The sequence below is a fragment of the Dendropsophus ebraccatus genome, chromosome 3 (genome assembly GCF_027789765.1).
Source record: "Dendropsophus ebraccatus isolate aDenEbr1 chromosome 3, aDenEbr1.pat, whole genome shotgun sequence".
NCBI lineage: Eukaryota > Metazoa > Chordata > Amphibia > Anura > Hylidae > Dendropsophus > Dendropsophus ebraccatus.
In genome coordinates this window covers 65,475,568-65,490,150 of record NC_091456.1, presented here as the reverse complement: position 1 = coordinate 65,490,150, position 14,583 = coordinate 65,475,568, and the positions used below count along the sequence as shown (strand labels likewise).

The 14,583-nt window shown below is 41.0% G+C and overlaps 1 protein-coding gene across 4 annotated transcripts in view; it reads right to left on the bottom strand.

The window, feature by feature from the left end:
• The window catches only part of KDM4C (lysine demethylase 4C), a 283,487-nt gene that overhangs the window by 225,687 nt on the left and 43,217 nt on the right, over positions 1-14,583 (bottom strand). For all 4 annotated transcript variants that reach the window (XM_069961946.1, XM_069961945.1, XM_069961947.1 and 1 more), the window contains exons 4-5: positions 11,940-12,054; positions 353-546 (exon numbers count right to left, since the gene is read on the bottom strand). In XM_069961946.1, the coding sequence (XP_069818047.1) occupies positions 353-546; positions 11,940-12,054 (309 nt within the window). The remainder of the gene's footprint in view (positions 1-352; positions 547-11,939; positions 12,055-14,583) is intronic.

Sequence of the window (14,583 nt, the reverse complement as noted above, 5' to 3'; positions counted from 1 at the left end):
AAGTATCTCCGATGAGACGCCCGGCTGCTCGGGAGAGCTTCGGGGATCCCCGGCGCAATCAGTTTACGTCACACTGCCTGCGCCGTGAACGGGACAAGAGGTTTCCAACAAGATTTTCCAAGGTATAAGGTGAACCCCTGACAACATTCTTGAAAGTCAGGGGTCGTCTTATACGCTGGAAAATATGGTAGTAATTTCATTTTAGATCTAAAAGGTCCACACTGATTAACTCCTCAATATATTTTTATGAGGTTTGGAGTACGATTTTTTTCCCCAAAAAAGCACCAGATTACGAACACACACACTATACACACAGGACTTAACGCAATTTTAAGGATTTTTATGATTTTACCATGACTTGGGTTCACCAAAGTGGAGGTAGTTTATGCTGTAAAGATCCATGTCTTCAGTATGCCAAGCAAATGTAGTTTTCCACATTCCAAAATACAGATATGGAGTATTCACCCCCTCAATTGAAATTCCACATTCTTCTCCTACAACATCCAGAATGGTGTTAAGACGGGCAATATTCCACTCATCGATGTCCTGTGGTAACAATGATAATACAAGATGAGCGATTTAGTATTTTTAGTGTCCAGCTCTTTGTAATTTAGTGATATATCAAGTTCTCAACCCACTGTTTCAACAGGCATTGACAGAGCTATCCCAGCACTGAACTCAGCTAGCTCCATCAGACTCAGAGATGAATAGTCTGTGAAAGTTTGACCATGACTCCATCAGACACTGGTAAGACACGATTCATCAAACCTGGATGTTTTTAAAGTAATACAGTGGTGCCTTGGATTACGAGCATAATTAGTTCTGGGACCGTGCTTGTAATCCAAATTCACTCTTAAACCAAAGCAAATTTTCCCATAAGAAATCATAGAAATGCAGACAATTGGTTTCACCCCCCAAAATAATGATTATTATGAATAACATGTAAAACAGATGAAACAAACATTCAGAAACAGCAGAATATGTGATATTACTGTACAGTAATGGAGAGTATGGGAAACACAAGGGACAAGAGACTGCAGGGAGTATGAAGGAATGAGCAGGACAGATGTGGACACATACATGCAGCACTCTCTGTCCGGGGAGAGAGGGGTTACCACTATGAAGAGATTACCTCCACACAGTCCTGTCCCCTGATGTAAGCCCCAGCCTGAAGTGGATCTGCTATGATTTGGAAGGAGAGGGAGACTTCCTGGGTCAGAGTACAGTGCTGTAGACCCCGCTATGCAGACCGCACCCCTCCCCGACTCCCCCCTCCACCCAATACAGGGAGCTCTTAAACCAAAGCAATTCTCTCAAACCAAGTCACAATTTTGAAAAACTGTGAGCTCTTAAACCAAAACGCTCTTAAACCAAGTTACTCTTAAACCAAGGTACCACTGTACTTGCATTTTTTTTTATACACATTTAATCAGATGGAAAATCCCCCATATCCATTTTAAATGGTTGATATCCAGTTAACAGGATGTGATGCAGATTTTAAATGCTACTGTATATGCTAAAACAACATTAAAACAGCTTTGTACCTGAAAGTTTTTGTTCCAACAGTTATGAGAATATTCTAACCAATATAAAAAGATAGACAATCAGATCATAACCACATGTTAGAATGTTACTCAAAAGCCACTTTAATCTGAACTCACAACTGCCAAATAGGACTTTTTTTTATGTTAACTAGTAATGAGCCAACATCGGAAAAATATCCCTGTTCGACCACGTGGCTAATCACAAAACACTCGGCATACAACTCCCAGCGTCTTAATAAAACTCTCGGTCTCCAGACACAGAGAGTTGAATGCTGAGTGTTTATGTTCGGCCACACGGCTGAATACGGATGTTTTTCCGATGTTCGCTTGTCACTAATGTTAACTCTATTCTTCAGATGTATACAAATACGGCAATTACACGTTTGAATTTGTTTCACCATTACTGCTAAATACTTTCTTTTTGTGTTGACATATTCTGAGAGCCATAAGCTTTCTTACTTTTACCCAGCAACAGAACTATAGACTTTGTTTCAGTTTAGTTTAATTAGTACCATTCTGTGTATATACAACTTTTTACGTAAATGTTTGGGAGGTAGAACAAACATGGGCTGATATCGCAGCAATAACAACTTTATGTATTTTTGTTATGGCTTATTACTATTACACAACAAAACACACTTTTAAAAATTGTTTGTGTATCATCAAGTGTTAATTAACAAAGAAAAAAATCCAACACAATAAAAAAAAAATCCCAATGAAAGATTCAATATATACAAACAAAAGGGAAAGAGTTTATAGGAAAATATAAATGTTCTTTATTTATTGTTTAAAAAGATTTAAAAAACAAGCACTAACACAGACACCAACACTGGAGTCTGTGTGATGTCACATGAAAAAATAATAATTACAAAACGCACACTTATGACCACACAAATGCAAAAAATGGAATACCAAGACACCCCCAAATGAATATATCTAGTGTATTGATGTTGCCATTGTACAATGTCCCCCCCTACACATGGAATAAAAGTCAATAAGTATATACTGTATACAGTTAAAGTGCAAGTGCTCAAACTATGTAACAGGGCTCAAATGGTTAATACAACCAATAGCCAGTAACTTGAAGGGGAAAAAATACACATAAGGTATGCAGCATCACAGGAACTGGGGGGTTTACAGTAAGGCACCAGTACACCTATCACACATCCCCTGCCACAAACCTGTGAACCAGCAATGGAGGGTCTCGGGTCCACAACCTGATGCACGTTTTGCTACAATAGCTTCTTCCGCCTTTGAGCCCTGTTACATGGTTTGAACATTTGCACTTTAACTCTATATATACTGATTGACTTTGATTCCATGTGTAGGGGGGGAACATTGTATGATGGCAACATCACTACTGTAGATAAATTCATTTGGGGGTGTCTTGGTATTCCATTTTTTGCATTTGTGTGGTCATAAGTGTCCATTTTGTAATGAATTCTTTTCATGTGACATCTCACGGAGTGTGTGTTTTTTTTATATCCTTTTAAACAATAAAGAACATTCATATTTTCCCTTTAAACGCTTTCCCTTTTGTTTGTATTTATTATCAATTGTGCAACGGCTTTCTTTAGAAACCTGGTGTCAGTGTAATTGATATATGGCACACTGCATGAAGAGGTTTAGAGGATAGAAGGGACTGAAAACTTTTATTTAACAGTAAATATTTCTCCTCCGGATTTGGCACTCCCAAAAAATAGGGTCACTTATTTCTATTCCAGAAGCAGAAAAAAAAATATTTGGTAGAGCAGTGAAATTTATTAGATTAAAAAAAAAAGTCAACTTCTTTCAAAAAAACATAGTGGTTTGGCAGCATGGAAAGGTCACTATAACAAAACAAAACTATGGCAGTGAACTAAGAAAGTTTATATAGATGCCACAGCAGAGATCAATGATAACACTTCAGACCTTTATGTAGGCTTACTCAACACAAGTAATCCCAAACTACAAGATAAACTTTGAAGCATTAGATAAGGAGGTGTAATTAATGTTAAACCAGATAAGCAAAGTAACAGGGTTCAGCCAGTGCAGAATGTACATGATACACTCGTGTTAGACTTGATACGGTTCGCCCTGACATTTATCACACATCTATTATCTGATCTTTCAGAATTCACTAACTATTCCTTATCTCTAGAAATAAAATTGCAGGCCAAGTAGTGAACATACCAATATTTAAGTTCCAAGGACTAGTATTATAGTATTGTCTCTCTACTTTATCCAACACTAAAGGTAACACTCCCCCCACCAAAGGAAAAAAATCTGGACATTCACAAGCAACTTGCCTTTTCCACACTAATAAAATCCAGGTCTAGTCTTCTGAAGGTGGCTTTTTAGGCCCAATTCACACGTCCGCAATTACAGACAGAAAATATGATCAATGTATTTCAATGGCCCCATTTACATTTCTGTAGTTGTGATCTGTACCACAAAAAGGGCAGGCCGTACTGTGGACTGAAATTCCTCCACAGACACTCCAATTAGAACCCTATGTGATCCGTATTTTTGCGAATGCGATGCGCAAAAACACGGATCCACAATCCGCAAATAGTGACTAAATTATTTGCAGATTGCGAATGAAAAACAGTGAACTCAAATTTGCGGAGTAAAAAATATACAGACATGTGAACAGACTCTTAGTCTTGAGCGGGTTCAAAAAGAGACACATTAAGGCCGGCCTGTATAGAGTGTCACTGCTCAATATGTCAGTCAATCAAATGACTGCCTTCTCCGAGAGTATAAAGATGACATGGCAAACATTGGACTTCCTGTGTTTAGATTCTTTGGAGAAAAAAAGGCTAAAGCACCCATCTGTATTAAAGCTTATAGATGCTTATGGTGAGGGAAAAAGGCAAGGGGTAATATGAACTAGAAATAAATACTGTTATGTCCACATGTTATGTCCACATGTACAGACACAACAGCTTATCCCGAGAACTTACCTGAAATGACTGGAATGCTTTAAACCTAAAATGAGTCATGTGAGTAGTCTGTCTCTTGAGTAGGCTTGACTAACATCGGACCAAGATAAGGGACTATGGCATAGCAGCAGGACAACAAATATCAGCAGTTCCAGATCCCCTGCATGCCAGTCATTAAGGGTGCCTAACAGAGCCCTTATAACTTTAAAAGGGGTCTGTTGGATGTCTGTTGTGCTATTCTGTCCAAGATTTTGTGACAGAACCTGCAATGAAGGGTCCTAAAAGAACAGATGTGATAATAGCTTTGGCGTTATGTCAGAGCTGCATACTTTGATCAGATTTCTCCGCCTGATGCTTTTCAATATGGAGTCTGATAAAAATGTTGATGAACAGACACTAACATAATGTCCCTCCTTCACTCCCTTCTGACAACATACATACACTTTGTGAATAACCCAGTCTGCTAAACACAATAGAATCTGCAACAGATGTAATATAGCCTAAGGGTACCTTCACACGTACTGGATCGCATCAGATTTCAAACTGCGAGTTTTGCAGCGAAATCCGATGCGATTCCCGGTACTGTCATTTTCTATGGGTCTACATACTGAGTGGCTGAGTATGTAAAGCCCCTTCCCTCTTAAACTAGAGCTGTCCAGCTAATGCGTTACCTTGCCGCGCTCCTGGCTCCCTGCTATCCCACTCAGCCAAATCAGTGTGCTGACCCCTAGTGGCCATTTCAGGCAGTCGGCATTGTGTCATTTACGCAGTTCTAGATCAGGCCATCTTCTCTGATAATGAACAGGTACATTTTCCTCTTTTACAAGAATATACCCATTTCTGTATCATTTTCCCAGGATACAGAGGGTATGATTTCTATGTTAACTATTGATTTATTTTAACTCTTTCACATCAGCCATATGGGTATACGTTCCTACTGGCAATGCCCCTTGCGATAGGAATAACATATATTATATATATATATACACATACATACACACACATACACATATATAGATACACAAGCAGCGTGGAGGGGTTTTAATGTGTGTGGGGCTGCTTCAATGTGAGCAGCCCTGCAGACATTAGTGCCCCAAGAGTCGGAGATAATGACAGGCAGTTGTAATCAGGCAGCTACTTGCCAATAACCCCACAGACGCAACCCTCTATAGCTATCGGAGCGTTTAAGAAAGTCAGTGACAGGATAAATCCTTTTCACTGACTGGTCGGGGCTCCTGCAGCATGACTGACTTTCCTGATCACTTTCTTTGACAGGCGGAGAAGAAATACTGTCAGATCGGCGATTTTCCCATAGAGTCTGCATCAGGCATAGCACTGAACAGTATATGCAATCTAATGACTACATATATAAGTCAACAAAACACAGCAATCACTGAGCTCAGGGAGATCAGTGAAAAAAAATCGCTCACTCAAGGGTCTCCATTGCCCCCTATAAATTTAAATATGCAAGAAAAGGTCCGTGGAGCCTCAGTTGCGAGTCTCAAAACACGGGAATAGCCAGATATGAACTAGCAACACTTCTATGGTTTACAATAAGCACAAAAACAGAATAAATGGAAAGTATAACCTATTCCTCTCAATACCACTTCCACCAAAATGAAATTAAAAAAGGTGCTGAACATTAGTCAGTGCCCATGTTCTACAACTTAAGTTAAAATTCATTTTAAAAAATAGAAAATAAACAGATTTCATATGAATTTTTTTTTATAATAATAATAATAATAATTTTATATATATATATATATATATATATATATATATATATATATATATATATATATATATATATATATATATATATATATATATATATATATACACACACACACACACACACACACTCACCGGCCACTTTATTAGGTACACCTGTCCAACTGCACGTTACCACTTAATTTCTAATCAGCCAATCACATGGAGGGAACTCAGTGCATTTAGGCATGTAGACATGGTCAAGACAATCTCCTGCAGTTCAAACCAAGCATCAGTATGTGGAAGAAAGGTGATTTGAGGGCCTTTGAACGTGGCATGGTTGTTGGTGCCAGAAGGGCTGGTCTGAGTATTTCAGAAACTGCTGATCTACTGGGATTTTCACGCACAACCATCTCTAGGGCTTACAGAGAATGGTCCGAAAAAGAAAAAACATCCAGTGAGCGGCAGTTCTGTGGGCAGAAATGCCTTGTTGATGCCAGAGGTCAGAGGAGAATGGGAAGACTGGTTCAAGCTGATAGAAAGGCAACAGTGACTCAAATAGCCAACCAGTACAACCAAGGTAGGCAGAAGAGCATCTCTGAACGCACAGTACGTCGAACTTTGAGGCAGATGGGCTACAGCAGCAGAAGACCACACCAGGTGCCACTCCTTTCAGCTAAGAACAGGAAACTGAGGCTACAATTTGCACAAGCTCATCGAAATTGGACAGTAGAAGATTGGAAAAAACGTTGCCTGGTCTTATGAGTCTCGATTTCTGCTGCAGCATTCGGATGGTAGGGTCAGAATTTGGCGTCAACAACATGAAAGCATGGATCCATCCTGCCTTGTATCAACGGTTCAGGCTGGTGGTGGTGGTGTCATGGTGTGGGGAATATTTTCTTGGCACTCTTTGGGCCCCTTGGTACCAATTGAGCATCGTTGCAACGCCACAGCCTACCTGAGTATTGTTGCTGACCATGTCCATCCCTTTATGACCACAATGTACCCAACATCTGATGGCTACTTTCAGCAGGATAATGTGCCATGTCATAAAGCTAGAATCATCTCAGACTGGTTTCTTGAACATGACAATGAGTTCACTGTACTCAAATGGCCTCCACAGTCACCAGATCTCAATCCAATAGAGCATCTTTGGGATGTGGTGGAACGGGAGATTTGCATCATGGATGTGCAGCCAACAAATCTGCGGCAACTGTGTGATGCCATCATGTCAATATGGACCAAAATCTCTGAGGAATGGTTCCAGCACCTTGTTGTATCCATGCCACCAAGAATTGAGGCAGTTCTGAAGGCAAAAGGGGGTCCAACCCGTTACTAGCATGGTGTACCTAATAAAGTGGCCGGTGAGTGTATATATATATATATATATATATTACACATACACACACATATATACATATACACACATATACATATATATACACACACACACACACAAACACACACACACACACACACACATTAGGTTTCATAAAAACTAGCGTGTGTCTCACAATCATTAAAATGATTCTCAGAGAATGTAATATATTCTTATTAGGATACACATACTGTATATATCTGACCGCCTTCTGATAGATTCACTCCGTTTGATGTGAAAAGACAACAACAGCGGAGTATATCTCCACTGTCAATATATACACACCCACTTCAGTGATTGCTTGCCGTTTGTGGCTTCTGCATTTAGATAAATGTTTAGAAAAGGAAAATTCCAAAATAGGTACTGCTCAAGAATGACATTCATTATGCAAATACATGTCTGCCTAAAATAAAATGAACACAGAAAAGTGTCCCTTGAGCATGTCTTCAGAAGGTACTCAAATACATATGCAAGAGAGCCACCTAGTGGATAAAAACAAATATATCTTAAAAAGGAAAGCAATCATAAAAATAATTTAGAGTAAAAAATATATTTTTTTCATACAATTTAGGCTAGGTTCACACTTACTTCGGGGCTCAGATCAAAGACTCTGTTAGCAGATGCCGCAAAACTGAGCCGGGCGATCTTTTTAAGAACAGACACTAACTGATGCAGACCCTACCCTAAAGATCCCACTCACTTCAATGGGGTCTGTCAGGTTTCTGTCTTGTGTCCATTTATTTTACAGTAGTCAAGCAGGCAAAAAAATTACTGCTTGCATTTCTTTTTGTCTGCTTAGATTCTTTAAATTTAAAAAGGAACCCAGAACGGAGCTTTCCGAACTGAGCCCCGGTGGAAGTGGGAAACAGTTTCCAAAATAACTGGTCACGGTGTGTAATCTCTTTTTCATGTTCTTGCCTTATTACAAAACTGAGGCACCTGTGGTCTTGACAATGACAGGACAAAACATTGACCATCCCACTGAGCAGACTACACCATATACTAAAATTTTGTTTTTGTTTTTTTACTTTGCCATAGCCATGACCCTCACAGTGTCAGACATGTCAAAGTTACTGACGGCACATAAATCCTTATGGAAAGCCTTCTCAAAAGAAAAGCCATTATAGCTACAAAAATGTTCCTGATACCCAATATTAACCCCATGGTTTGGAACAAGCTCATATAGGTGTCGCCTATTGAAGGACATTTGTCCAAACAAACCAGTTTTGGTGGGACTATCCAATGTGTTAGTGGGATTATCTAATACGGCCCTAAACTGCACAGCTCTGAGACTATTCCGGCTCAGGTAAAAGTCTACTTTCATGTAGACTCACTGAACGTCCTATGCAATAATAGAGAAAACTAAGTGGCTGGTACAGATACATCTACACAAACATCTTCTTTCCCTTCATAAAAAAGACTGTAAATATTCAGAACAAAGGATCTAACTAAGACTGACCAGTACCCTGCCAGCAAGAGTCCATTAGAGTCCAGACACCATTAGAAAAAGAAGTCATGACTGAAGTCACAATTGATGCATTGTGCAATTTAACATATTCCAAATTTACAAGCATTTTTTCAACTGTACTGTTTGAAGTATCTAAATTTACTAATCCCTCATGTGCCCACTTTCTTTTGATAACTTGCTTCCCATGGTTATGACCCACTACGATGGGCCAGACATGCTCAAGTGAACCAAGACCTTCAGGAGGTACTTGCAGCTGGTCGCCGCTGAGCCAGCAAGCAAGGAAGATTGTGGGAAAGTGTGTGCACAGTTGTATAGCACCAGCTGGGTCACAGTCCATGAGAGGAAGTGGAAGTGAATAGATCCATGGGATATAAAAGTTGTACAGGTATGTAAGCTACTTTATTATTAAGATTACTTTATTATAAGTGTCACAGAGACATGTCAAAAGCATTCATAGGTCCAAGTTTAAGATGGACCGATTGTGAGATCAAGTCACGAGAAGACTATACTCAGAGTGGTCCTCTCCCGGCTCTGTGTCACATGATCTGTCTATGAGGCTGACTGACAGAGTGGGAAGGGGACTGCGTGGTAGCGCAGTCCTCTCCCCACTCAGACCCAAACCAATCAAAACTTTTGACATGTCTCTCTGACATACAAGAGCAACATGTGAACAAGAGAAAATCCAACAGCCCCTTGTGGAAAGTATACTATGCAGCCACTGTATTGAAAAATTAAGATGCACGCAGGTAGGCCCACAATCCAATTGGGCACTGTAGAATTGTAGGTAAGGAATCCAACAGCATCCATAATGAAACCACGTGTATGTGTGAACACATACATCTTGTTTCATTACGGATGCAAGAGCAACATGTCAAAAGTTTTTTTTTTTTTTTTTTTTTTATATAATGACTGTAAAGCTTTATTTTATTTATTTATTTTTTTTTTACTAAAAGCACATTTGTACTCCATTACATATATGTATATGATGCACATTTTGTCCCCCAAGAATGATGTAATGAAACCTTGTACCACCAAATACAACCGGGGACATAGACATTAACCATTAGCACCCTACATCAGGATGCTGCACAGTCACCAGATCATTAACAGTCCCATTTATTTGTATCATGTCCTAAAGGCCTTATTACACCAAACCAAAATTGTCCGTATTTGGCCAATTATCGGCCGTTACGACCGATAATCACTTCATAGCTAGTCATAGCTAATGTTAAAAGCCAACGATCAGCTGCACAATGTTAGCTGATCCTTGTCTTTTAACATGTTGAAAGAACTACAACAACAACGGTCTGCTATTACATAGAGCGACGGCAGCAGACCCACTATCTCCTATTGGCTCTCTGGACAATCTAAAGATTGTTGCCCCCCCCCCTCCCCTCCTCCAACACACACTCTTACCCGCTCGAGTTCCGCCGCATGTGGTAGCCCTGCCAGTGAACGGGGAACGAGGAGCAAGTGAGCGCCGATTTGACAGGTCGGGCTCGCTTTAACCTCCTGATCGGCCCGTGTAATAGTGCCTTAAAGGACAACTCCGGACAAAACATATTTATTTTATGTTATTACATAAGGAAAGTAACACAAATTCCTAATGTACATTAATTATGGGAAATGCACATATAGTGCTACAGTGGTACCTCGGTTCTCGAACTTAATTGGTTCCGGAAGGCAGTTTGAGAACCAAGCAGTTTGAAAACCGAGCAGTGTCTTCCCATAGGAAATAATGTAAATGTAATTAATTGGTTCCCGCAGCCACCAATAATTACCTACAATACTCATTTATTACACTGATAAGTGCTCAGTATAATCACTACAGTACAGTACAGCACTATACTGTACAGGACATTAAACATAAGAAATGTTCATCAGAACCAGCAATTATAGTACAGTAGTCACCAACTCCTCACCCATCCTTTACTGTATAGCGTCCCCCCCATCCAAGCACTGTAATGTATGGGAGATGGTGGTGCACTGCCTGTACTACTACTGCACTGTATATGCACTCCAGCAGTCTTATACAGCACTGTACTGTATGTGAAGCCTTACCACTGCTTAACTCGGCAGGTACAACCCACCATCCACGCTCGCAAAAAAGTTCGAAAAACTTTCAAAATCCGAGCAAAGTTCGTATTCCAAACACTACTTCTGGGTAAATTTTCGTTCAAATACCAAGCAGTTCAAGTTCCAAAGCGTTCGAAAACCGAGGTATTACTGTATTTCCCTTAATTTAGTAGATTAAGCAGGCTTCAGTTTCCCTGGTGGCTGGAGGGATGTATGCTGGTTGGCGGAATGTGGGGTGGTTATGGTGATTGGGATCGGCCTGGTACTACTCCCCCATCATCTACTCATACTATGAGCAGATTATGGGAGGAGTAGTACAGTGTGTATGTGTCCCACACACCAATCAGGGAGGGAGGGGGGAGGAAGTTTGATGTACGGGCACCTCTCTCCCTTCCTGCTCGGTGCCATCTATCTCCCTCTTTCCTGGTGTGAGCCTGGTCATTGGCAGCACAGGGAGAGAAGGAGATGTCCTGTGTCCCTGTGATAGTGTCACTAACCCTACATTACATACAGTTGCATATACAATACACTCCACTACATAGACTTCTACATATAGTGCGCCCCCCTGCTAGACACTCCATAGGAATTACACCTGATAAGTGACGTCACTTTTTTTAGGGAATCTGAAGCCTGCTTGATCTACTAAAATTGAGGGAAATAGCAGTATATGTGCATTTCCCATAATTAACGTACATTAGGAATTTGTCTAACTTTCCATAAGTAATAACATATTTAAAAATACTTTTGGTCAGACTTCTCCTTTAAAGCCATGCCACAAGACACGACGATGTATATGTACATTAAATACATAAAATAGTCACCAATCATCATTAACTCACTTCATCATAAAGGCTTCCATTGACATCTGCCCCATAGATAGGAGCAACAAATGTTAAATTTTTCCAGTATTTCCGCTCCAAATCTTCATAATCCATGTATCTTGGAGTGCAGTATCTGTAATGACAAATTATCAAAAAAAAAAAACTTTAATCAAAACAAGGCTAAAATTTACCAGAGTATGATGGTAGGTGTTGAATGGTTTAAATACTTAGAGAGAACACAGGTTTCTATGATTAATTAATAACACCAAAGCTTACAATACTACACATACGCCTCAACCTTCTCTATACCCACTTCTGGAAATGATTTGCAAGGCTAAGGATATTTTACAGATGGGATAACCCACAAACATTTGATCACTTCTATAGTACACCACCAAACTTCTTTCTTGCAGTGTATTATGCCTATCAGTGTCAATTTGTAAGGGTCCAATAGGTGAAAGTGGCAGACCATTGGCCCAACTACTGTTGTAACACAACAGAACCCAGTGATTTTGTAATGGGGCACTAATGGGGAACCACACAAAGGGGCTGTCCAGGACTTTTCTATAAACTAGCATAGCACTGACTTCTGTGGGTGTCATATGTTCTATATACAGTTTTATTATTTATTTAAAAGTGCTTATTATGTTCTCAGGCTCAGTAAAATGACCACTCTGTCTGTATTTTCTCTATTTCCTGTGATGTCACACTGCCTGTCTGTTTCCTCTTCACTTCTGTAGGAGGAGCTAATATCTGAGCCCAGTAGAAACTGCAGCAGAAAGGGCAGCATGACATGGAGGAGACCAGGAGCTGATAGCTATGTTGTGGGTGGCACAGAGGTCTGCCATGTTGCTTTGTAGTGTTGGGAGTCCTGGGATCAAATGTCACCAAACATAAGAGCTGCATGGCTCGTACACTCCAAAACATTGTGATCACTATTGGGGACAGGGGCCAATATGAGTGACTACAATCTCTGTACAGCACTGCAGAATAAGGAACAATATTGTTATTATTGTAGTGTAAAGATCTGTAGTGGCCGGGCAGTGTAACATGGAGAGGAGAGATGCTACTGGCTCGTTTAAGTCCCGCCCACTGAAACCCCATCCATCTGCAGGTTGACAATCTTTAGTGTGAATGTATTCCAGGACTAAAACTCCTAACATGTACAGCTAAACGATTGAGAACTTCAGGAACAGTTTATTTGATAATATAGGTAATTAACAAGACACTGCAGTGGTTGCAGATTGTATGAAGTGGTGCTGTCTCCAGCAACCATAATCCGGCCCTGTCTACATGTATACCGTTTCTTTACTATACACAGCATTTTCAAGAAACATAAATGCCACTGCCCATTTTGATGAGTTTTGATCCCAGAACAGCAATGCAACAGTGCTAACCACTAAGCCACCATACTGCAGAGATTCATTTCTACCAGCACAATTTAACTATTGTATTCGAAGAAGAAAAAGACAAAAAGACAAAAAAGATATAGATCTGAACCAAAGATCTCGGCATTGCAAGGGACCAGCACTAACTACTGAGACAGACATTTCCCTGCTTATGGGTAGCCTAGGCAGAGCTAGATTCTAAGAAAAGAGGATGGAGAGAGTTTAAGACCTGCAAAGCTGTGATGTCAGCACTCCTGACCCTTGTGACCTAGAAGTTAGTTATGTAAATAACTGCAAATCCAAAAAGCAGCAACAGAGAATGCCCAGAGACACAGAGCGAAACGACTAAGGGTCCTATTCCACGGCCGAGGAGGGCCGTATCAACAATTTAAACGAGCGGCGATCTGCTAGATCACCACTCGTTTACTGGGCCTATTCCACGGCCTGATGATGGTTGAGCGAGGACTGCAGGGACATTGTTACCAATGTCCTTGCAGCATCATACATTACCTGTCAGGTCTTCTCTGCGCTGTCTTCATGCCCGGGTCCCGCGCGCTCTATCTTCAGAATGGCCGGTCAGCTGACCGGCCAAACTCAGCCAATCACAGGCCGCAGCGGTCCCGGCCTGTAATTGGCGGAGCGCTCCGTCAGCTGACCGGGCATTCTGAAGATAGAGCGCGCAGGACCCGGGGATGAAGACAGCGCAGAGAAGACCTGACAGGTAATGTATGATGCTGCAGTCTGTCAAAACGTCGGTCGCCCGCAGCGCACCGCTATTCAACCGTAGCAATGCGCGGTGGGGGGGGGGGACGATGATTTTAGGTCTGGCCCTAAATGAACGATCAGCCGATGACACGATCATCGGCTGATCGTTCTCTCTATTTCACCAAACGATAATCGTCCGAATCGGGCCAAATGGGGCCGATCCGGCCGATTATCGTTGCTGTGGAATAGGGCCCTAAGGGAAAGGGACAGATTACAATGATTTCTCTATTCCAATAAGAAAAATTGGTTGGACAACCAAGGGTGAGTTCCGCAGCAAAATCCAATGCGATTCCCGGTAGTGTTATTTTGAATAGGTTTACGTACTCGCAAATATGTAAAGTGCTATTCCCCCTTAACCCGCGGCGGCCCGATGAATACTTTACTGATGCACGCTCTGGCCTGCTTCTGTGGCTCCCAGCATTCTGACATTCTGCTTAGCCAATCAGTGGCTGGGGCAGGACAGTATTCACTGGGCCACCGCAGGTTAAGGGGGATGGCGCTTTACATAA